General features: G+C 50.0%; 1 protein-coding gene across 8 annotated transcripts in view; it reads left to right on the forward strand.

The window, feature by feature from the left end:
* Window positions 1-24,146, forward strand: part of CAMKK1 (calcium/calmodulin dependent protein kinase kinase 1) — a 102,350-nt gene that overhangs the window by 60,502 nt on the left and 17,702 nt on the right. For all 8 annotated transcript variants that reach the window (XM_074593493.1, XM_074593494.1, XM_074593492.1 and 5 more), the window contains 7 exons: window positions 698-749; window positions 1,300-1,433; window positions 2,034-2,070; window positions 4,449-4,470; window positions 6,448-6,536; window positions 21,844-22,043; window positions 22,749-22,802. In XM_074593493.1, coding sequence (XP_074449594.1) covers window positions 698-749; window positions 1,300-1,433; window positions 2,034-2,070; window positions 4,449-4,470; window positions 6,448-6,536; window positions 21,844-22,043; window positions 22,749-22,802 — 588 coding nt within the window. The remainder of the gene's footprint in view (window positions 1-697; window positions 750-1,299; window positions 1,434-2,033; window positions 2,071-4,448; window positions 4,471-6,447; window positions 6,537-21,843; window positions 22,044-22,748; window positions 22,803-24,146) is intronic.

A 24,146-nucleotide genomic window follows, 5' to 3' on the forward strand; every position in this document is an offset into this window, starting at 1 on the left:
CTGGCTTCACCATTTCTGGTGGTGCAGGGAGGGATGCCCATGAAGTATCTTGGTCTTGGACATGATGCTGGATCACACTGTAGGTGCTCAGTATTGGTCCGGCAGCATGGAAGAGGTTTACAGGGCAAAAATAGTCTCTGGGAATAGAAAAGGCATCCCCAGGCAGCGCAGAGCTGGCGGAAGGGCTGTGTCCTCTCCCTGTTTCAGGTCTGTGGTGTAGGTTGCAAGGGTGTTGGCTGTGTGGCTGTGACACTCCAGCTCTTTTGCTTCCTAGACCCTCTGGCAAAGCAAAACATAAGGTGGAGCATCCTCAAAGTGGCTCTGACTTGCGGCATGGCCACAGCATCATCTAAAACAGCAGGTACATAAAGGTCAGCTAGAGGAACCCACCTCTTCCCTCAAGCTCCTGCCGAATACAGAAATTGGGCTCCTTTTTCTTTGTCCAATTTAAGGTAAACCAAAACCATTTATTTTTTCGTGAGGAAAAAAGATGAATGAAACATGGTTAGCAGTGCCTTTAGGAATGCCTGGGTCAGCGTGTGTGTATCTGTTGTGGTCACCTTTAACCAGGAGACTACTTCTCTAGGTTGAGGAACAGAGCTGAGCCAGTCCCTGATGCCCAGCATATTCCCAGGTCACAGCAACGAGCACTTTGGCTCTTGTTAAATTTTAACACTGCTTTTTCTTCTTCCTTCAGGCTATGAAAGTCCTCTCCAAAAAGAAGCTCTTGAAGCAGTATGGGTTTCCACGTGAGTATCTCACATGGTTACGTGTTGTCCTCTCTGTAGGAACGTTGTCTGCGAGGACTGCAGAACTTGGCCTCATTTGAAAGCTGCCCAAGCAGTTTGGGGCTGGTTAAAATGCAGTTGGTAGTGAAAGGGCAGGCACAACCACTGGGAAGTTCAATGCGCTTGGTAATTAGGTTCCTGGCTTTGATTTTCTGAGTCTCTTTGAAGTGCTAACTCTTCCCTGTTCACCACCTATGAAGCCTAATTAAGTGCTGGAAGTTAGGCAGGGTAGACCCCTATCTCCCAGGGGCTCTTCTACCCCCTCGGATAGCACCTGGCTCTAGTGGCAGGGCCATGGGACCTGGCAAACAGACCAGGCTGGGAATCCAGCAGGAGCTGGTCTGAACGGGGCTTGGAAATATCAGTTTCAGATGGAGACTGTAATGCTTTGGGATGAGATCTTCCAGAATAGCTGGAGGAATCCTGCAGAGGGGGCCAGTGGCTTCTGACTCCTGCGTGCTGGGTGCTGCTGAAAAATGAGTTTTTCCTGACCATGTTATCACAATTGCAGGTCGGCCTCCTCCCAGAGGGTCGAAAACATCCTCCGGAGAGCAGCCAAAACCCATGGCACCACTGGACAGAGTCTATCAGGAAATAGCCATCTTAAAGAAACTGGACCATGTCAACATCGTTAAGCTGATAGAGGTGAGCTGCTTCTCCACCCTAAGCTATACTGAAGCAAGTCCGGCTTGTATTGCAGTAAAAGGATCTTTCTTCAGCTGTTCCTACTTCAGTCAAAATTGGTTTAAAATAGTTGTTCAGAAATGTAGGCTGGTGATTCCAAGCAAGATCATGCCAATTATGTATGACAAACTGACGTACTTATCCTGGGCTTTGGGCTGGTGCCCAAGGGAAGACAGCTGGCTGTGCTGGTAGGAACGGCAGCAAGCTTTGACCAGTGAAACCTGTGTGTAGACAAGCCTGGGAAGGTGCACAAGTGCAAGGCTCTGGTGCCATTTTCAATATTGTCTGAGGCCAGATTAGGACAAGCAGTACCTTTATTGGTAGGCTCTTTCTCCAAATACAGGCAGGAGCCCAGATTTTTCTGGAAACAGGAAAATCTGTGTCTTTCAAAGCCCCTCTGTCTGCAGGAATCTCCAAATATTAGCCTAAATCGTTCTCAGTGCTCTACAGCTCAGCACAGTGTACAGGGAACAGTAAAATGTTATTTTCAAAAATATGTTTTTGTTTTTCCTGCTGCTTCTCTTTTCCCTTTTCCCCTTACCTCTCTGTTATCAATTACAGGTCCTTGATGATCCTGCAGAGGACAACTTGTACATGGGTATGTGAGTCACTATATGCTAACAGAACGCCTGGGCTTAGACCTGGTGATTCGAGTAACATGTACCAGGGCTTGGGGTCAATACCAGGAGGAAACTTGTACCAACTTCAGCAGACTTATTTTTTTCTGAAAAGTTAAATGCCTGTAAAGGCAGCTGGAATGGAAGGGACCCCTTGTAGTAGGGCTAGGCAGCTTGGTGTACAGCTGTGCACATCCCCTTGCCATGGGGACACTAGGAAGATGTGACAGCAGCTCTGCCCTCCCCTATGTATATGTCAGTTCCAGTCCTAGAGACAGGAGAGAAGGGAAGGGGGCAGGATGGTTTCTTGTCTTCCTGGTATGAGGTTGGTCTTTCCAGACTTCTCCTGTAGGCTGTGGATAGTGGTAGTGACTCGAAAGCAGTCTTGTCTCAGGGTGACCCCTGCAGACACAGTGGCCACCCTGCTGAGCCTCAGGACCTCCACGGACAGCAGGGCTCCTGCCTTTGGCCTCTGAGCCCAGACCCTGCCATGGGGTGCTCGGATGGGCGGCCAGAGATGACTGTTTATGCAGAGGGTAAATTTCCACCCATTTTTGTCTTCCTCTCCCCCAAGCCTTGGAAGTGCCAGCCACAGCCTAACCCCCATTTAGGCAAAGCCTGGAGGGACAGGCCTGGGAGGCACTGAGGTGCCCTCTGAGACGGGCCAGAGAAGGGTGACGTCTGACCCTATTAGATCTCTGCTTCCCCTTGACGTTTCCTGATGAGACAGGCTCAAAGGCTGCCTCTCATGAAATAATTATGGGATGCTTTTGAAGCTGCCGGTGAAAGGGGGCTCTGCCTAGCAAATGAAGCTATTTGACTTTGAAAGGCCACTTTTCCCTTTCGGCTGAAGCCCCAGTGGCACTCTGGGAGCATCGCGAAGCGGCAGCCAAGGCAGATGCACGTGTGGTGGGGAGGGCAACTGAGGCCACTGTTCAAAGGCCTGAACTCCTGGGGATGGAGAGAAGGGGAGGGATGAAGTAGCAAGATTTCTTTTGTGGAATGAAAATAAATGCATGAGGAAGGAGACAAAGCTGCTGAAAAGGAAAGAAAACAAAAAAATCCAAACCAAAAGCAAGTTCGGCCTGTGGAGCAAGATAACACAACCAGAAATGGCAGCAATAGCTGGCGAGCGGTTCTGATCGCTGAGCGGTTCTGATCGCTGAGCGGTTCTGATCGCTGAGCGGTTCTGATCGAGCCATGCAGGCAAAATCAAGTTCCTGCCTCTGCAGTCCCCTCGACAGCAGGGGGAAGCTGTAGGTGCTCAGCACTGCTCAGGATTGAAACCCTCAGAGTAGGTTTCCTCCCACCTGCTGCTGACCCAGCAACGATAACTGCACCGTTCTTCTTCCTGAAAGTCCCCCCCATAGCAAAGCAAAACTAGAGAAAGTGGAGTTTGGTCTTTGCTAATTACTGCTGCCACTAAGTGCTGCTGTGAGCGTGCTCTGCCATGCGCTCATTGGGAAGAAAGCAGGGGATGGAGGGTGCTGACGGAAATTGGAGCAACCTGCAATAGCACAAGATGGTTGAATAATGAAATGCTGCCACAAGCTGCAGCTTCTTCAACCTGGAGAGCAAGACGAGCTGATGTGGGCTGGCTTTGTACCTCCAGCTGGTCTAACATCGCAGCTGTAAGCAGGGCTGCCTGGTGCTTTGGGGAGGGCAATCCCCACAGATTTCTTGCGAGGTGCAAGAAGTGCCATAGTAATTCATGAGGAACGAGCTCTCCTACTGGATAAAGGCAGATCCTTCTGTTTGCAGAACAGGTCAAAGGCAGGATCAGAAAAACACATTGCCACTAACCCATGCTGGGGCAAACCTCCATTTAACCCCCTAATCAGACACAAAAACCTCATGTGCTCCACAAACCTCAACACGCCCCAACCAATCCTTTCCAGTGGCTCCTGCCGGGGAGCACTGACCTTTTGGACAGCCATGTAGCTGCGCTGCTGATTGACACAGCACAAATGGAGCAACATCTTCTTACAGCACCTCATTCGGTATCAGCAATTTAGCAGAAATATCACACCAAACACCCTCCCCGAAGGTACTGAATAAAATGGGGCTCAAATCAGCGAGGGCTGACACCGGGAGCAGCAGAAATGTGGTTGATAAGTTATTGCCTGCTGTCTCCCTGTGTGGAGCTGGCGGGAGGTGGGGATATTTGTCTCTGCTGAAGAGATGAGTGTTTTCATTTTGCATCCTCTGGTGCCCTTGTCGTGGGTGAGGGAAGAGAAGAGAGTGGAGGTAAATTGATTTTGCAGGTATGGGAAGGGATGTGTTTTTGTAGGTGCTAAAAAACAAATAAGCCCTGCCCCCTCTTCTGATTCATTCATGTGTTAATTTCCTTTTCTTGCAGTGTTTGACCTCCTGAGAAAAGGGTAAGTAGCCCTCCTGGGATCCCTTGTGTTGCGATTTTTGGTGTCCATCACTAGCTTCCTAGGTGAAGTGGAGGTCTGATATGTGCAGCGGGTCAAACCGCTGTCTGCAGGCAAGCACAGGGGAGGCAAAACCCAACTGTAGTTGCCTTTGCGCTGTTACAGCCTGGAATGATGTGGTGAATAGCAATGGGCTGGGAGGACATGTCTGGTGTCAGGCTTTGGTCTGGAAAACAAATCTGATGCCAATTCCCCATCAGGTGCCTAGAAGAAAAGATTTTGAATAGGAATACTCTGCTGGGGTAACAGCCGCATTGTGGCTTCCTCTGGCACAAGGGGTGTGTGGCTGCATCGACACTTAGCTGCCACCCGCTGCCCTATTTTGCTCCTAGCACTAACGTATTGTGGGAGCCTGTTTTGTTGGCACATTTTTCCATAGCAGAAGTGATAAAGTGGTGGGAGTCTCCTCACTGCTTTTTGCTACACCTGTGCTGATTCTGGAGCTCTGCAGAGTCACAGCGAGGTCAGGAGAGCTGTGCCCAGGGTGGAGGAGATTCCCAAAGGGCTTATTTTTTTTCTCTCTGGCCCCATGAACAAGTCTCTTGCAGGCTGCCAGCTCCAGCAGGTTGCTGGTGAGAGGCTCCCCAGTCTCCCTGGTGACCAGGCTGATGACTATCCTGTAGGAGAGGGGGAGGGAAAAAAAAAGCTCCTGTAATCAGCTGTGTCCAGGGAACGTGCAGCTCGGCCGAGCGCAGCCTGTCTGCCTCTAGCAGAAGGCAATTAGACTCCATTAGTGGCTCTGCCAGTCCTGCCGCTCACATTATTTCTCCCTGGCTTCAGCAGCAGAAAAATGTGCATGAAGAGGGAGGGAAGGCAGTGGCAGAAAAATGCAAATTGGAGATGAAGGTCGTCGATCAAATGGCAGTGAGGAAGAAGAGAGATGCTGCAAGAAGGATTTGCTGCTGGGGGCTGAGGGGAAGAGGTGCAGAGCCTGGTGTTGGCAATGGGCTGTTCTCGGCCATTGGGCTTGGCTTGCAAGGACAGTGCGTCAGGAGCACTGCCTTAAATCCAGCTCAAGTCAGTGGGTGTATGTCCAAATGCAAGGTCAAGCGGCCGAGCACAAGCAGGATTAACCCCCAGTGCAGTGAAGTCCTTAGCTCCTGCCATTCGTCCACTGGGAACAGAAGACGCTGGCTAGCTCTTGCAGCCGCTTTGCCCTCAGCTTTCACAGGACAGGCAGAGGAGGGGCTTTTGGAGGATACTGTGCATCTCCCAGCAGTGGTGGCATACAAAGGGAAGGGGAGGAGGAGCTGACCAGGTAACCTTGGCTGTTTAGGGCCGAATGGCTGGGTTCTGGTCGTGGCTGAACCCTGAACAGCAAAATAGGTTTTCGAAGCAGTTTAGCACAATGCACTGGAAATACTCCCACTTAACCTTTGAGCCAGTGTTTCATGTATAGATTCCGCTTTGGTTTAGCCTGGCTGATGTTGTTTCAGGACTGAGCCCCAGCAGGCATGACATCCAGTGAACAGCAATGGGCACTCTGTCCCACTGCTGCCTGGTACCTCCTGCTGCTGCTGGTGCTCGCGTCCGTGAGCAGCTTTAGCATGAAACCAAAGGCCAGATGCAGTTTTGTTCCTTTCACTATGCTTTTCCCATTAAGGCTGTCAGTGAATGAAGCATTTGTCCTATTTTGTGCAGACATCAGCAGTTAATCCTGGTGTTGGTGAGGGCTCTATGGCTCACGTTGGCTCAGGGACTGTGCGAAGCCACCCGTCACTTCCAGCCGAGCTCACTAATGTAGGCATCACCACATCCAGAAAGGATGGCTGTGCCTCCCCTGCATCACAGTACCCAGAACCTTTTGGGAGCCTGGCCCACAATGCTGGGGACATGGTGATGGAGAACATGAAACTCCTCCAGCCAGGAGTGTTACCTCCATTCTGCAAAGTACTTAGTTACTCTTCCTCATCCCAACAGGCCTGTCATGGAGGTACCAAGTGACCATCCCTTCAGCGAGGAGCAGGCTCGGCTCTACTTCCGAGACATCGTCTTGGGCATCGAGTACTGTGAGTACCACCAGCACTGACAGCAGCTTTGCAGAGTGTGTGCGTTGGCCTCCTGCTCAGCTGGGGAGAAGCCTCTCGACTCTGGTGGGCTATGAGTCGAGCAAGTGAAGTCCCCTGTAACTGCATGTGACAGGGTTTGCAGTTGGTGGTGGCCCCGCTCAGCTCAGGTTTACCTGGGCAGTATCACAGATGCCAGGAGCAGGTGTTCCTTAGAAAAGGACATTAGGAAAACAGTGGCTTGCTTTTGTGTCCTATTTGTCTCTTTTTGGAGAGCATCTTTGAAGGTGATAGCAGAGCCAGAAAATGGGTGTTTGTGTGGATTGAGTCAGTTAGCTTCAGCTGGAATAAATTGCTGTGTCCAGCTTAGCAGGGCAAGTGCTGGCCATGGGGATAGCTGGTGACAGCACTGGGAGGGCCTCTGCCCTTGCCAGCTCCCTCCACAGCATCAGTCTCTGACCCCTCGTCACTCAGGGCTGTGGCATGACACGTGCTGCTGTGCTCTCCCAGGGAGGTGGTGGCTCGAGAGTGTTCCCAGGCTCCATTCGGAGACTCCAGCAGCAGGGTTCCTGTTTGTATCTCACTTGATTATTGTCGCTGGTTTTTAGTAAGTCTTCTCCCAGTGCGGCTGAGGTCAGATTCTTTGCTGAGCGCCTGTCCCTGAAGAGAACAAGGACACAACAGGTCTGTGAATGACAGCAGGGATTTTTCTGGCCCCATCGTAGCTGACATGTCCTGGCTGGTGTGAACCTGACCAGAGTGGGAGAAGAGGAGTCCCGAATTGAGGACATAAGGTGGAGCGGTCTGTGTGCTGGCATCTTGTGAGCCTGGGCCCTGAGGAGTGGCGAGGGCTGGCTGGTGTTTCCCCTCATGGTCTCTGAGCAGAGCTGGCATGTCCATGTAACCTCTTGCTCTCCACAGTGGGGTATGGGAGGCTCTTGGGTGGTGCACTTTGTGCGCTGCTGATCTGCAGACCTTGTGCGGCAGGCTTCGTGCCTGGGCTTCTCTTCTGACCTGTGCCTGCAATGTGAGGATACCTGTAAAATTGCTGGTTGCTTTCTTTTATGTAAGACAGACCTCTGGAAGTAGTGAGCACAGTAGAGCTGGGCATTTACGGGTGCAGGACGCATCCGTACCGTGCAGGAGGGTGTGGGCCGGAGAGCCTGATGCTTTGATGTGGCGTGGCGCTGATAGCTGGCGTTACTCCCATGCTGTGTCTAAACATATTACACTGCATGTTCCCACTCCTCCTGAGCCTCCTACCAGCATTGCCACCGAGTCAGAAGGCACAACTGAGATCCCCTGAGATCCCTGCTCGCCCACATTAGCCTGAGTCTCTTCTCTTCCTTTTCCAGCAGAAGGTCCCTGCCTTTATTCCCAGCGCTGCTCCTCGCACAGGAGCGGTCCATGCACCCACGTAGCATGGAGGTACCCATGAGTCGGCTGGTCTGCAGTCACTGCTTGTGTACCAGCTGGACGTGTTGGCGGACAAACTGCTGGTGAGCTGTGTTTGTCTCTGCCTGTTTGACTCTGCTGTCCTCCTAGTAGACAACCCTCCATAAAGTTCAGTGATCTCATCTTTGTCCGCTTTCTGTGCGCATTGATGCACTAAAGAATTGACCGTGGTTGGATGGCTAAGTGTGAGGAGGAAGCTTTTGCAGAGGCAATTCATGCCTCACAGATCTCTTAGTTTTCCAGAGGAGACAACAAACACATAGATAAGGTGGTCCTGTTACTACACTGTGTTTCGATTGCCAAATAGCTTTTGATTAGATCCCGTAACAGTAGCTCATAAAGAGCTCATAAATCTCTTCAGATGGCCTCTTGTGGATTGATAACCAGACAATCAGGAAAGTAGGAATACAGGTCTCACAATGGAGAAAAGTCACTAGTGCAGTTAAACAGGAATCCGTCACGTGGTCTGCGTTGTTCAATATATTCCTGAATGACCAGAAAAAGGGTAGAGTACAGTAAGAGAGATTGGTGATGACATCTAATTATTCAGGATAGTCATTGTTAGGACTGACTGCAAAGACTGGCAGGAAGATGCCATCATAGCAAGTGACAGCATGGTAAAATGGCAGATAAAAATTCATGTTGCTGACTGCAGGGTAATGCATGAGGGGGAGAAACAACACTAAAAATATGTACATCGTGACGGGCTCTAAATTAGCTGTTCTCACTCAGACTTTGTTCTGGATAGTTCTCTTGAAAATGCCAGCCCTTTACTTAGTGACAGTCAACAAAGCTAACAAGATTTGGGGAATTACTGGGAATGAAAATGAGAAGAAAACTGAAAATGTCGTTATACAGTTATCTGGATCTGTAAGAGCTCTTAGATACAGGCAAGGAGTATTTTGTGCAACTCAGCTCAGCCTGTCTTAAAAATGGCTCTCTAGAACTGAAAAAAGCCTGAAAAAAGTCCTAGAACATCTTCTATATAGAGATGGAGCATCTTCTGTATGGAGATAAGACCAGAGTTCTTAAGGTTTGAAATTATCATGGGAAGGGGTGATATGATAGAGGCTTATAAAATCCCAAGTGTCAGGAAAGTGGGAATGAATTATCTCCCAAAAAAAAAAAAAGGTGAGGAGTAGCAAACAAAATAATCAGGTAGCAAGTTTAAACCAGAAGGAATTACTCTTTCATGTAGCATGTAATTAAACTGTGACATTCATAGCTAGAGGATATAGCAGGTGCCAGAACTAAATGGGCTCAGTGATTAGACAAGTCTGTAGAAAAGGACATCAAGGACAGTGAAATGTGAGGACACGAGGCAGAGCTGGCCATCAGGCTGCCTCAAGCAGGGAGTGTGGCTACGGGGTTACATCTCTCTGCCTGATGCTTCTCCCCAAGCTGCTGGCCCCACAGGAGACAGGGTGCTGGCGCAGGTGGCCTTTGGTTTGGCTCCTCTTCCATCCAGCAGCTTATCCATAGCATCCTTGAGGTTACTGCTGTGCCGACCTGACAGCAGAGGTAGCTGTGCTGTGCCGGGTTCCTGGAGACTGATCTAGGCTAGCTTGGTGTCACTTAGGCACGGCAACCTTTTATAAACCTGGCTTACTTTGACAGTGCAAGCACACAGGTTTTGTGGCACACGTGAAGGCAGAGCAGCCAGCAGGGAGGGACAAGGACGCTTGAGCAAGTGATCGTCATCCCCAGTCAATGAGCAGCACAAACTGTGAAGGGGCAGACGTGTGAGACAGAGCCAGGTCACCCTCCCTGCTTAGTCCAAGGTGAGATTTTTCCAGCTGTTTCAACCTTAGGAAATAAATACCTGCTTCTTTCACAAACCAGAAGGAATTGTTTCAAATGTGCTTTTGGAAAACCAACGTGTAGCTGTGTCAAAATCAAAAGGAATGTTTCATATTGCCATAGTGCTTTGAGCCAACCTGCCTTTATTTCACCCATCTCTGGTGGCCCCTGGGAGCTCAGCAGCTCCTCAGAGCAATCCCCTCACTTCTACAAGGCTTTTGTTGAAGAAACACCTGCAGAGAACAAGTCTGATTGTGATGGACCTTGCCAAGGTCCGTCTCCGCACTGAAATGCAACACCACCTCATTTCATTTGTCTAAAACCAGTGAGTGGGAATGAAAGCAACTTTTGCAAGTCTGTGATGGTCCAGAAGCTTTCCAGGTGCTGCCAGAATCAGTCGGGTCACCCCGGGAAGTCAGTGGAGTTGTATGGGAAGCACAAGTCTGTTTTTCAGTAGAGTTTGAAGGATGAAGACTGCAGCTTTTTATATTCTCATTAGCATTCATGTTATAGCAGAACCTGTATGGCTCAGCTGGGAGATCCAAGCTCTGCTGTGCTGGATGCTGCTGGTGTAACAGCTCCTGCTCAGAGGAAGCTTTAAGTTCAGAAGACAGTCAAAAAGAAAAGGGGGGGGAAAAAAAAAAAGTAAAGAGTGGGTAGTCCTAGGCAGAGGGAGTGAAACATGGCAATAAATTATAGGATGCCCAAGCGCTCCCAACAACAGGAACAATGGGATGCTTTATTTTGGGCTATTGAGTAACCACTTATTTTATTAGCGCATGAAAGTTAAAAATGGTGTTCTCTCAGAACTGCTGGGCAAATGCATGGCAATTAGTATGTAATTACAGGGGAAAAGTGCACCGTTTGTGCGCGCTGAAGGAAAAGTGTTGCCAGGCAATCTAGAGATTGCAAGGTAATTTTAATGTAAGCATACATAATTGTTATGTAATTTGTGAGACTCAATAACCATGCAGCTGCCTGAAGCTCGCAGTCCTCACAGCAGCAAATGCATCATCGCTGCTTGGCTTTTATTACATTGGAAGCTGTGAACTGGATTCCTGTGGGAGCCGGCAAGGCGTTAATCCAGGCCAGTGTGCTGCCCTCGGCGCCGACGGTACGTGGTGAATGGGAAGGGGATGCAGGAGCCAAGCTGATGGGAGGCGTGGGCTCACCTTTTAAACTACTGGCGATGGCATGTGGTCCATGGCTGCTGCGTGTCCGTGGGGACTGGACTGCACTGGTCATTCATGATGCTTGCCTGGGGTCGGGGCCTGGCTCCGGGGAGAAGCGTTTGGAGGGAGGCAGTGGTCTGTGTGATGAGAGCAGAAAGTCCCTGTCCCAGATGGGAAGTCTGGCACAGCAGGAGGCCGGGACAGATTCCCTGGAGAGCGACGAGAGGTTCCCCATGCGGGCAGTGGCACAGTGCCACCTTGCTTCATTGACGGCTTTTGGCTGGGTCTCTGGGTTTTGTACACGTAATACTGGGAAGTGCGCTCTGACACGTGCACGGTCCCAGCCTTGTTCGTTGAGCAATGAAGAAACAGAGGCAGGTTCAAGGTGTGAGAGCCAGGGAGATCTGCCCACAGTAGATCTCCCCTCTGGTCCCTGAACTGCTGGGAAAATATTTTAAGCTTAAGTGTGGCGATATTAACAGTTCACCTGCTCTGTTTTCATGGGCCTATCTTAAACCTGGGCTTAAACCTAGACTTCAGGAGTTATTTAAGCACATGCAAACTTTAATTCCCGTCCTTGTGAAATGAGCCCTACGAAGGAAAGTACTTCTCCTGCTGGCACGACTTCCCCAGCACTGACAGCATTACACACACCCCCTCGTGCATCGGGGAGGCAGGCTGTTGTCTGCGTGTTGTAAGTACCACTGGAGTGGTAATTTCAGAATGTACTTAAGTGCTTTGGATGGAAAAGTTTTGCTGGATTATTTGTGTCATTAACTAAAGCATGTGCTTAAGCGTCTCTGTGAATTGGGGGTGTGTGCAATTACCTCCCTTTCCGCTTGTAACTTCCCTCTAGTAGTGCTTATCTGGGGTTATTTAAGCTTCAGTCTCCCTTCTAGGAAGATAAATGTTGCTTTCCCAACGACACTCAGCAGAAATAGATGCACTGTATAGCTAACAGTCGCCGAAGGAGCTAGCGGCTGCGGCAGGAGACAATCCTGAAAGCCGGGAGGTGAGCACGGTGCTCCCTGACAGAGCAGGTAGCTGCAGGTCAGGCCAGGGTCCCTCCCAGCGGGGACCCACCAGCAGTGCCGGCACAGCGGGTGTCTGGCTGGGCACCCCGCAGCACGTCTTCCAGCACCCCAACGTCAGTGGCTCAGGTATTTCCTCAGCCAAAGGTTGTATCTTTGTCTAACGGCCTCCGATATTCTGCTATTCCTTTGTCCAGTCCCTTTTTAAACTTGTGTAAATCTTTGCCTGCCACCTCCCACTTACATATTGTGGGGAGCAGTTCCCATTTGGGGTCGAGTCTGATCATGCAGGTTTCAGCTGATGCCAGGAGTGACGTAAGAACAGTCGCGCCCTCTCCATGCCACACCACGTTTATAGACCTCATTGACATCTTACTTCAGGGGTGGCTCTTCAAGGCTGCAGCGTGTCTGTGCCAGGTGTCCTTCCACTCCTTTGACCATCCGTTAGAAAAAGCTAGCAGTCCGGGAGCCCCCCCAAGCCTTACTAATTGAGGGCACAACAGTATTTCACAGTTGTCTTCTGCAGCAATGTGGCTGAAAATACCTGCTACAGAAGTTGATGTATCCCTTCCCCCAACAAAGCTTACAGGTTTGCTGGACGAAGATAGATATTCTGCTGGTTTACTCCTGATATCCTGGATATGGTGGTACCTGAATACAGGTTTGACTTCTTGAAGGCAATAAAGCTTCCTTCTGGATGGACTCGGTGGTGACTTATATTTAATAACTGCACAGCGAATGGGTTTGCTGAGTGAAGGTGAATTTGGTGCCGTGCCAGTTTGCTTTGGCAGATGAGCAGTGGAAACCAGTAACAGGTGAAGTGTGTAACAGGAGGATTTTCTTCAGTGTCAGGCTGCTGTCTGCTGGCCAGAAATGTTTTCCTTATTGTGAGCATGTTTGGTTCAACACAAGAAGCAGATACCTTAAACTCTTCTCCAGTGTTGGGAGACATATGTGGGAGCCGCAGGAGAGGTTGTGAGAGAGAAGCGTACTCCATCAAAAGACATGAGGGACATGCCAGGCAGGTATCCCAGTTTGGTTTTAGAATTGGGACACAAGTAACTTCGTTTAGTAGGAGCCAAAGTAAGGAACAAGAGTAAGCAAACGAAAGGTCTGTCTGAGCAGGTAGCCTGGCTGTGACACTAGCCAGGAGCAGGCACTTAGCACAGAACTTGCACGCAAGCTTGACCCAGGGGAAAACCCTGCCGACTTACACGGTTCAGATGAAGCACAGCAGCTGTCCCTTCTGCTGGTTAGCTGCGAGCTCAGTGTTTTATCATCTGGCTCATGAGAAGCTGAAATAATTGCTGTCAGTGTGGCTGAAAGGAAGAAAAAACGTTATTTCCTGCATTCTCTGTAGAAAATGCACAATTTCCCTACTGCAACTGTGTCTAGGGAAACTAAGGGTAGCAATTCTGGTCCCCTCAGAGGAATGCTTCTCATCTGTGTGAGCTATTGGGTTGAAGCTAAAGTTGTTGGGAAGTTACCTTTCCACCAACAGTTCGCTGCAGGGCACCTGTATGAATGCCTGTGATGCTCTGGAGCAATAACGAAGTGCCTGATGTGCAGATCAAAGCCGGCTTTTCTGAGATAAGACTTAATCTACTTGATCATCAATATGCGAGTATAATTTCCATTATCTTAAAAGGAAATCTAAGCAAACAAATCAACAGCTGAGTCAACACAGGCTTGTCTATTCTGAAGAATATCTACTGCGACGTAAGCCCAGGGTAAGCGCGCTCAAGCATCAGTGGTGTAGATGGGTCTGATGTGGTTTGGCTCTTGGCAAAGGCAAGTTCCTCAGACCTCATGTCGGTGTGGGCCAGCAGAGTTGGGGCACCAGTCCGTGATGGAGCTGCTGCATGCTCTCCTGTGACTCCCAGCGAGCTACTTGATCCATCTGTGCCTCCGCTCCCATGTGTGGATGGAGACCTGCTCCTTCCCTGCTCCCGCCTCTTGCCTGTGCAAGTTCAGAGCCCCTCAAAATGGAGCATGTCCAAGGTGGGGGCTCTCGACTGCAATTACAGCTGCAAGGTGCTGGGTGCTATAAATGACACCATCAGGAGAGGAGAGGCTGGCTTGTGTTTTATCACTTGCAGAGCTCTAGTTAAATGATAAAAAAACCCCAACCTCTCATGTAGCTGCAAGCGTTGCTGATACTGATCGATGAGGACTTTGTATAACAGTGAGAGTAATTAGCTGGTGGAGCAGATCGGAGAGATGTGTTAGAGCCTCTTAAGGAAGATCAGGCAGTTTGATTTTCATCGTTGTTTGATGCAGTTACGTGATTGTGCCTGGGGTTAGATGCATCCCAGGGCACAGACGGTGCAGTGCTTGCTGCAGGTACCCTGCTCCCCGCTTTCCCAATGGTCCACAGAGCACTGGCACGTGTGTAGCCGTGGCAGGAAGCTCTGCGTGTCCTCTGTGACTGGTGATATGTGGCACACTCATGTGGGCTGGAGGACAGTTGTAGAAGGGCAGCCTTTGGCAAGGCTACGTCGCCTCCCTTTTCCCCACTGCTTCCTACCAGCAGTATCCCATACTTTATCCCTTCTGCCAGGGGCACGGTGGGCAACAGGGTACTGAAGATGAAGCACAAGTGGAAGCTGAACTCTTCCAAAGGGCTGGGCAGTGCTGGGATCCCTCTTTGTAAAACCTGGGCTTAAGCAACTTGTTCAAGTGGCAGAGTTTTGGTGGATGCAGCAAGAGAGTGGCAAAGTAGTGAATAGAGATGGGAAAAATTGGAGCTGGAATCCTCAGCCCAGCTGCTACGTGAAACCCCTGCAATGAGCTGAGCATGGGAGGGAAGGTGTTCCCCTTGCGCAGCCTCCGTCATCCAAGTCCTCCAGCTCTTTATCGGTGGAGCATTGCAGATGGCTACAGAGGCTTGCCTCAAAGAGCAGCCTTCTGTTCTAAGCTCTGGCTGGTGGTGCAGCATTTTCCTTGTGAGAGCGTTAAATCACTTCTTTGCTACAGGGGTGATGTGAGTAATACTAAGCAGACTCTGCAGTAGCACCATATGGATTGCTTTTGCCCTTGAATTGGAATGGGATTCTGGTTTTAATCAAGTACAATTCAGCATCAGCCTCAGTAAATATCAGGATGTGTCAGTGCATTGTAAAGTTTTACATGTATAATTTTTAAATGGGCTTTTAGCAAGTTGGTGTTTAACCTGCTGGTGCTCCAGGGTTTCCAGAAGGGAATACAGTAAAAAGCACCTTTTTTAAGAGGACCAAGGAGCAATCTCTTTCTAATGCTCCTCTCTCTGCTCCCTCTTGGTCTTCACTTGCTGTTAATCTAGGCAGACAGTTCCCAGGCGTTTGCTTCTGAATGAAAAGGAAAGCCTATTTATCCTCCAAATAGCCTGCGGTATCTAGAAATGAGGAGCACTTGTGAAATGAGTTGAATGTTGTGAAAAAAGCTGGCTTGTCCCATCGAAGGCAGCCAAGGGACTGAACAGAAAGAAATGATGTGCTCAGCGGCGCTTTGCTAAGGAGCGGTGATGGAGCAGGGAGGCTGAGAGGCAGGAGACTCCGGAGAGCCCAGGCAGGGCTGCGTGCCGTGCTCAGACAGGACCCAGCTGGCCCAGCCGCAGAGATCCTCCCCAAAATCTGCCCCTTTCTCCAGCCCCAGCTACTGTACCACAGCCACTGAGGATGCACCCCTGCCTGAAACCTGCTTTGTGCGATGAGTGCTGCATATCTCTAAGCCACAGCACAGTTTACAGCCGCGGTGCTCCTGGCCCTCGGCCCTGCCCTGTACCTTCCTGAGCAGTGAGATCCTCATGGGGGGCAATGTGTGTGCTAACAGCAGCGATGGTACTTCAAGTATTGGCTTTCTGCGGGAGTTTCATTTTTGTAGTTATTGAAGTAGTTTGGCTCTGACTATTGCAAGCTTGGTTCTGCAGGGACGCTGACCCCAGTTCAGAGACACGTACGCCTGTGCTCTCTTTGAATACCATTCCCACATCACCTGCTGTCTTTTCATAGCGGTGTTGTTCGGTGTGTGCCAAGGCGGTGTCTTAAACGGGCACGTCTTGTGACCTGGAAGTACAAGGTAGCTGCTTGTTCCCTGGGCAGTCAGCACCCGGAGTGTTTGGAGGCGTCTGGATGGCAGAGTACCACCAGGCGGCTGTGACAGTCTCCTGGTGTTAAAGACACTCTGCCTTGTTGTCTAGGGCCAAGGGTGAGCAACCATGTTTGTGGTGCTGATGAAATTATGGGAGAAGTGTGTGCAGACTGCCTGAAACTGTTGAAAAGATGCGAGTAATCCATGTGTGCCACTGGAGAGGCTTTCAGAGTCCGTCCTGGGACACGGTCTGCCCTAAGGACCAGCTGCAAGGTCATGGGCAGCTTCTAATGAAGCTGCGGGTGCTTTTTTTCTGCCCCTGTTGGGAAGGGGTGAAAGCAAGAGAAGTGGCAGCCCCAGCGTGGCACACCCCACATCCCCACTGCTCGGAGAGCTCTGGCTTACTCTGTTTTGTACTTCAACACCCGAACTGTTGTGTCCCTGCTGCTAATACCAACTGAGTTAAAATACATCATTATGGAGAAACAAAACAAAGCCCTGAAAAGCAAAATTTTCAAGGAGACCTTTTATTTTGGGCAGTTGTTTCATATGGGCTCAAATTTGAGCACCCGAGTACAGGTTCACCCCAGCTGCTCTAGGCAGTAGGTGCAGCGTACCTGCTAGGGGCTCTGTCTGAAATCTAGGACAGAGGAAGATGGTCCTTTCCCAACTGCCGCTCACACCCTGAGTGCTCCAAAACCTCTTCTGAGGTTGTATCTCTCCACCACATAGCATCAGCCTTCAGCAGGCTTTTCTTAGCTGCCTGCGCTCCATGCCCAAAGTCAGGAGACAGCCTAGACTTTTAGGCGTGATTTCCCTTGTTTCAGAGCACCCTGGGGCTCTAGGTTGACTAAATCCAACTTCAGATGCGCCTGGTCAGGCTTTCTCACACAAGTTGTGATGAAAATGTACGTGGGCTCTTGGCTGTCCTGCCTGCTGTATTTATAGGGTGGCCGTGAGGTTTAGCAACCAAGTATTTCCAACGTGCTTTGGGATCTTTGCCTAGGTGATGCTCTAGAAATCCATGGGATTGTCACTCAGATGCAAATAGGCTTGAAATACTGTTACCTTTCCACTGAAGTGAAGGATGGGTCTAATAAACCCAAATTTGACGGAGCGCTGCAGAATCAGACTTTCTCCTAAGGGCTCTGCAATATCTTATATTGTTTCATTTTCATTACGAAGAGGTATTGATGTATCCTCTGAATTTGGTCTGTCTGCATGGAAAGTGCAGAGCATCTTGGAGCCCAGGGAAGTTGTTCCAGAGAGCTGCTGACCTCTGCTTTAAGAGCAAAACCCTTGCTGGGTAACAGCAACTCGTGGGACCCTTCTGTCAGTTTGCCAAAGGAGCTTCAGTGAAGCGCTCTGCTTTGGCCAGCTCAGCATTGGCTTGGTTTGTTGTGTTTTTTTTAACCGTGGGAGGGATGCAGACAGGTACATTTGCATGGGAGTCAGTGTTTTTTGGTTGTTGATGTCCACCTTGTGTGTGGCACATGGGTCCGGGAAGGAGCGCGCTGATGGGATTGTCCTTCCCAAGGCCACGTGCATCCAGCACCCATGTCCCCATGGCTGGATCTCAGGGCAGTCTCGCCGGGGCTGACATCTGCCTGCTTTGTGACTGTTTCTGTAATTTGGAAGCAAAATCCCCAGTGCCTCATTGTGGCCAGTCTCTTTGAGCAGGACACAGAGTAGCTGGAAGGCATGGACTTAGCTTAGGGGTTCCCAGTTCCCCACGGAGAGAACTAAGGGAAGGTCACGGGTTGGTTTGAAAGAAAATCCCCACACCCTCATGGGGCAAGTTTAGGTGTGGTGATACAGGTATTTTGTTGTGGTTTTTGAGTGTATGTTTGGGGTTTCACTTACGTTGAAAGTACTTTTCCTTCTCTGTTGTCCCCGACAGAGCCCTGCTCCTGTTTGCTAGCAGCTGAGTCACAACATGTCCTTAGTCCCAAGTACAGGACGAGTGTTTTGTTTCTGGGACCTGGCTTCCAGTGCCACTGAATAGCAATCCTAACAATAGCTGCCTTTCCTACCTGCTGCTCTTCTGTCTGCAGAGGGAAGGAACTAACTCCTAGGTGCTTCAGGCTGGTAAAATTAGAGGGTTAATTTGTGACTGTGTTTAACTGACTCTGGCTGTCACCTGCTCCCCTTGGGTGACTCCATGGGTTGTGTGGTTGTCCCTTCGGTACAGTCATTAGCAGTCTGGAGGGTATCATTAGTGGTAGGCTTCTATTTCCGAGATGCTTAGCTCTCCCTCTGGAGTTCTGCACAGATAACACCATCTCTTCCTCGGCATATTGTGCTGGAAATGCAGATCACGCTGGTTTAACGAGTACCTTCCCTGCAAGACAGCTCTGTCCCTGGGCTCCTTTTGCAGTGTGTGGCAGTGACGCTTGTGTCGCTGCAGGCACATCGTGACGCTTGGCCAGTCAGCCCTTGGCCAGCCCTGCTGAATTAATTGTTTCTTGCCATTCTCCCCGCAATGCGTTATCTGCCAGAGATCTGGACTTGCAGCAGAAGTTGGTGGGTTGGAAAGGTTTTCTGCACTTAGTGGTGTTGATGTCCTGCAGATGAGCGGTCCTGCCTACTCTGCAGCTCTGAAACGAGCCAGTTTTTTCTATTGCCTACGAGTGGACTTGGGAATGATGTTTGGGAGAACCTTTTACTTTTCTTTCTGCAGCCCTGCATTGTACTGAACTGTAGCAGCGGCAAGGCACAGCGCAGAAGAGGATAAAACTGCGCATTTTGAAGGCTGAAGCCCATTTTGGATAGCTGTGCAGGGGAGGATGCCCACATCAGCTGGCAGACTGGGACTTTAGGAATCTTATTTCTCTAGAGCAGAAAAGGGATTTTAGGTTGCCTTCATCGGGTTAGCGGCTCCACAGCAAATCACATCTGCCAAGAAATGAGCTCTTGTTCTTTTAACTTTTACAGCTGTGATGGAGCCTCATTCACTTGCACCAGCTGGTGCTTAGTGCACAATTTCTGTCTCCTGTCCTTCTTCCCTCATGGCTATGGCCTCTGCACAGGGCAGAGGATTTGCAGATAGCATGTCTTTCAAACCAGTTGGCACGAGACTTCCGTTACTGTCACCCAAACAGCGTGGTACAGCAGCACGCAGTATGGGCTCTCAGCACCACTGCTCCTGATCCGGCCAGCCGCTTCCCCTCTGTGCCCATCTCCTTCCCATCCCAGTTTGTTATTATTTAAATCGTGGGCCAGGTTTGCAGACGTGCCTGGCGGACACTGTGCTGCAAAGCCCTGGGATGTGTCAGGCTCACTTCTGATAGCTCAGCCTGTGCTCCTCTGCCCCACGGACGCTTGTGCTAATTTTCTCCTCTGAGCAGTTGAGGTCAGAGACTGTCACTGTCCGTAAGGCTCACGTCAAGCACGTGGATGTTCTGGTCTGGGACACGCAAATGTTCATTGACCCTAGTGTTAGGCTTTAATTTTTGCAAAGGATGTGTTTCTTATTTTTTTGTTTAATGTTCATATCGCTTCTGTGCCTAACAGCCAGCAGTGGCCAGACCTGCTGGGTACCAGGCTGAGATGGGCACTGAACAAACACAGAGCATCTGGCAAATGGCCCGTGTTTTTCCTACGCTTTTATTAGATTGCACAAAGGCAGGGAATGTGTTTTACAAGATTAATAGTTATCAGATGCGGGAATTGGTTTTTGGGTTTTGGGGGGTTTATGTTTTCTTTCCTGTACAGAAGAAATAACAAAGTGTAGTGTACCTGCTTGTCTAGTGTAACTCCCTCAGTTTTCACCAGCTGGGCTCCAGGGATGTACTCGTATGGCCCACGTATATTTGCGGCCTGTATTTTTTTGAGGCATTGGGAATCTTAGCCCTGCGGTATCAGGCGTGATACCAGACGCCTGCCTGAAAGGCAGCTCATCTCCTGAAGGGAAACTTCATCCCCGCCTCACTTGTTTTTGCTCTCATGATATTACCATAATGAAATGTCAGCTTGCCACCAGCTTTGCTGCGGAGCCGATGTCTTCTCATAATTACTGCTGTTGCAGGGTTCTCAGTGTTTATCGTGACTGTCTAGCCGGGCTGTTACAGCGTTAACTGGCTCACATCACAGCGTGGCCATGCGGTTGCTGCACATCTGGGAGAGGATGTAAGCGCCAGTGCTCTCCAGCGAGCTTGTGTCTGCTGGGTCTCCACACCAGCAATTTAACATCCTAAGGACAGCATCCTCCAGCAGTGCTTTCAGCTAAGGAGAGGTCCTCGCAGAAAAAGTGTCTGCGAGGGTGACTTCCCCTCCCCAAACACGGCCTGCTGGAAAGCTGGCTTGAAAAGAGCAGAACAGTTATGTGAAGTTTGTTCTTCCTTGGTCCTAAAACACAAGCTGGGATGCTCCATAGGGCAGGCTGCTCCTGTGGCAATGTGTTGACCAGGTTTGTAAAGCGGGAAAGGGTTAGAGCAGCACTTTCCCCCACCCAGTTGCGTATTTCCTAGGACATGTGGAAAGCGCTCATGGGGAGGTATAAAAACAAACAAGCTCCGTTTGTAAGAAGGAAACATGAAAATGGTGGTTTGGCCCAGGGGAGGAGGGAGGCCAAGGGGTCTGGAAGGGGCAGTAAAGACTTAGAGGATTTCCTCTCCTGGTCAGTAAAGCCTCTTGGTTTTTCTACAGTTCTGCTTTTGGGGTCATATTGTATTCTGAAAGTTGGTGGGGGTTCTTTATTTTTAAATTTGTTCTCCGAGTTCCTGAGAAGTCAGCCACTTTCCTACAACTCCCTGCTGCCGCTTTACTCAGTGACCCAGAAAAACGGCTTTCTTGAAGCTGCGATATTTTTTTCCCACGTAGCTTGTAACAAGAGGGATTTTGTTGTTTTCAGTGCATCTCAGCCTCCAAGCTCTTTCCAAGGGTTTCTTTCGTTTTGGATGTACAAACGATTCAGCTGGTGCCCACCATTGACCTCGTGGAGCCAGGACAGAGCTGGAGTCTCTGCAGCCTCGCGGAGTGAAGGCTCCGCACGTGTAGGAGCAGCCTTCACTCCAAAAGGCTGTGTGGCAGGGGTTTGGCTACGGCTCTGGGTGCGAGAGTGGCCGTGTGGCTGGCACCTTTGTGCGGTGGTGGGGATTTGAAATGATGCAAAACAAGTTGAGGTCGCTTCTCTATTTGTGGGCTCCGTTGTGAAGCACCTTTCTGGGGGTGCTGGCACCAACCAGCTGTCGGCTGCTCCATGGTCAGGGGCATCTTTCGAGCTGGAAATACCCACCGATTTCTGAGCTGTTGGCTGGCCTTGGCGCTTGGCTGCTAGTTGCCTAAACGTCTCCTCTGGGCCTGCTTCATTCTGCCTGTGGCTCTGCCCCTTTTGAATGGCTTTATGGCACTGCAGTTTCAAAATAAACAAATTTAAAATTAGCTTTTTTATTTGGATCCCATAAACCTTTAATACAGCATGTTGCCCAGTCCATCAACTGGTCCGCTGAAGCCAAGCAAATCTGCAGGATTGGAGTGATTTGTTTCTCTAACAGCTCTGCTTGGTCCCGCTGGTTGGGCTGGCTCTGGGTTCGTGTCCGTTCTTTGCATAATTACTGGTGACAGATTTTTGCATGGTGTACTCTGGTGAACGTCCCAGTGGGGCACCGAAAAGGAATGGCTATACGAAACAGTACTTCTACTACATTATATTGCATATCCAGCAGCAGCTTTGAGTGGGGTGCCTGAGCTTGCGCCTTTATTTTCATCCTCCTGGAAGGGTTTCCCCTGGATGCATTGGCTGCCGTGGCAGATCGTGTTCTTGGTTTTGTTTGGTTTCTTCAGTGCACTACCAGAAGATCATTCACCGGGACATCAAGCCTTCCAACTTGCTCTTAGGAGATGATGGACACGTCAAAATCGCTGATTTTGGAGTCAGCAATCAATTTGAAGGGAACGATGCCCAGCTTTCCAGCACGGCGGGGACGCCAGCATTCATGGCACCAGAGGCCATTTCAGACACTGGCAAAAGTTTCAGTGGAAAGGTAGGTCTTTGCTCACAGTCTTCTGGGACCCCCAGGCGTGGCGCAAAGGGCAGAACCACACTTGTATGTTTTTGCGTGTTGCCCGCCCAGAGATTGGGGAGGTTATTAAGTAAAACCAAAGCTCTGATTCTGTGTTCAGGCCAAGCAAAACTCACATTGGGTGTTCTCTGCAGCAGACAGACAGACTTTGCAGTGGATCCATGCCCAGACAGGAGCCATGTTAAAGCCCTTTTCCTGCCCAAAGGGAAAGGAGGAAATTCTTGATTCCCTTCCAAAATAATCAAGAGGCACCGGGGGCTGCTGGGCACCAAGGTCATATCTTGATCCTCTGAAAGTGAGAGGCAGTGCCGAGCGCTGAGATGCAGACATGGGGATAGGGTCTAATGGGGGCTTTATGCCTGAAAGAGGACTTTTGAGGCTCAGCCTTGAGTGGTGTCATCTCCTGTCAGGAAAAGGGGCTGCTTGCCCCTTGGTCACTGCACTCCACAGCAAGGACAAAGGACGCAACGTCTGGCCCAGCGCAGGCCTCATTCCCCAGGCATGGTACCAGCGCCTTTAGGAGCCCAACTTCAGAGAGGCTCTGCACAGTGAAACAGAAAATGTTAAATGCATACAAATAATGTCCTGTGAATCAGTGGGAAAATCCAGCTCATTCAGATCATCTGTGGTGCATCTCATTTACTGCCTGCACATGCTTTTTTTCAGGCACTTGATGTGTGGGCCATGGGAATTACCCTGTACTGCTTTGTTTACGGGAAGGTAAGCTGGCTTTCAGATGCTGGAGCCCTGCGTGGGAGTGTCTGCCCGCATGGCTTTTGACTCATTCCTTTCCAAATAAAGGCAAATATATAGAAACAAAGACCTACCTTCTGCAAGCTCCTGTTTTCCCAGATGACCCTGTGGGTGAGAAGGGGCTGACATTGTGATCTGTGGAAGGGGGGGTTTTTAGAGTCGGCCTCTGTACTCAGAGCTTTTGTCTGTGCTACAAACCCGGAGCACCGTCAGTAGCACCAACAGCGGTTTGTCAGGGGGTTGTCCATATTGCCTGTATTTAGAAACAAGCCAGGCAGAGCCTGGAGAGAGGCACAGGTTTGATCCCAAGCCACTGCAGCGCTTTAGCAAACCAGATTACAGAAAGCTCTCGTCTGCCAGAGCTGAGCTGGGCCAGATGGAGACCGCTTTGGCAGAGCCACACTGCAAGCTCCATGACCGGTCGTGGCTTTTCTCTCTCCTGTGGCCAGAAACCCCTTGTCCCACCCATGTTCTCCCAGGGCGAGCAGTACAGCAGGTACATGCGGTCCGTGTGTGCGGGATGTTACCTTTAACCTCCTGTCCAAGCACGGACCACTGCAGATCCCACCCCACAGGCATAAGGCATCCAGCTCAGGGGTAAGAAGTGGCTGGAGGAGATGGCAGAGGCAGAACTACCTCCATTGCTGGTGTGATATTGCTGACCGAAGTCAGGATGGAAAATATTCTGACCTGTGTCTATAATGATGTCCTATTTGGGCCAAATCCTCAAGTGAAAGGGTATAACCTTGATTTTTATGTCCTGGTATAACCTCACAGTGACATTACTTCCCTCTGGCAAGCACTGGAGGGAAAGAAAGCAGGGAATGTAAAGCCAGGCCCAAGGATACGTTTGTCTGTTCCACATGTCCCTGTACAGTTAATATTGTACACTTTGTACCTATTTTATATTTCATAATTTAATCTGGCCATAGAGGCTGGGACAGGGCCGCTAGCAGCCCGTGACCCACTGGAACAAGTCTGCCAGCTCCTTCGGTGTTGCTGCAGCTGTGATAGGGCCTGTGAATACGCTGCTCCTGCACCCTCTGCAGCATTCACCGCAGCTCGGTTAACCGCCTGTCAGTCCTGCCGGCCCTGCCGCATAAGAAGAGCCAGAATCTAGGTGTAAATGAATCCAGGGTAAAAAGTCATGCTTTGAATATGCGTTGGATCCATATATCTGAATTCACAATGGAAAAACAGGTATTTCAGTAGTAATTCCTAGCTCCAAACAATGTTTGTCACAGAGACCTCAAAGCAGTGACAGAAGCTAGCCAGGTCAGGATCTCCATTTTTCAGAGAGTAAACTTCTGT

This window comes from Larus michahellis, chromosome 7 (genome assembly GCF_964199755.1).
Source record: "Larus michahellis chromosome 7, bLarMic1.1, whole genome shotgun sequence".
Taxonomy (NCBI): domain Eukaryota; kingdom Metazoa; phylum Chordata; class Aves; order Charadriiformes; family Laridae; genus Larus; species Larus michahellis.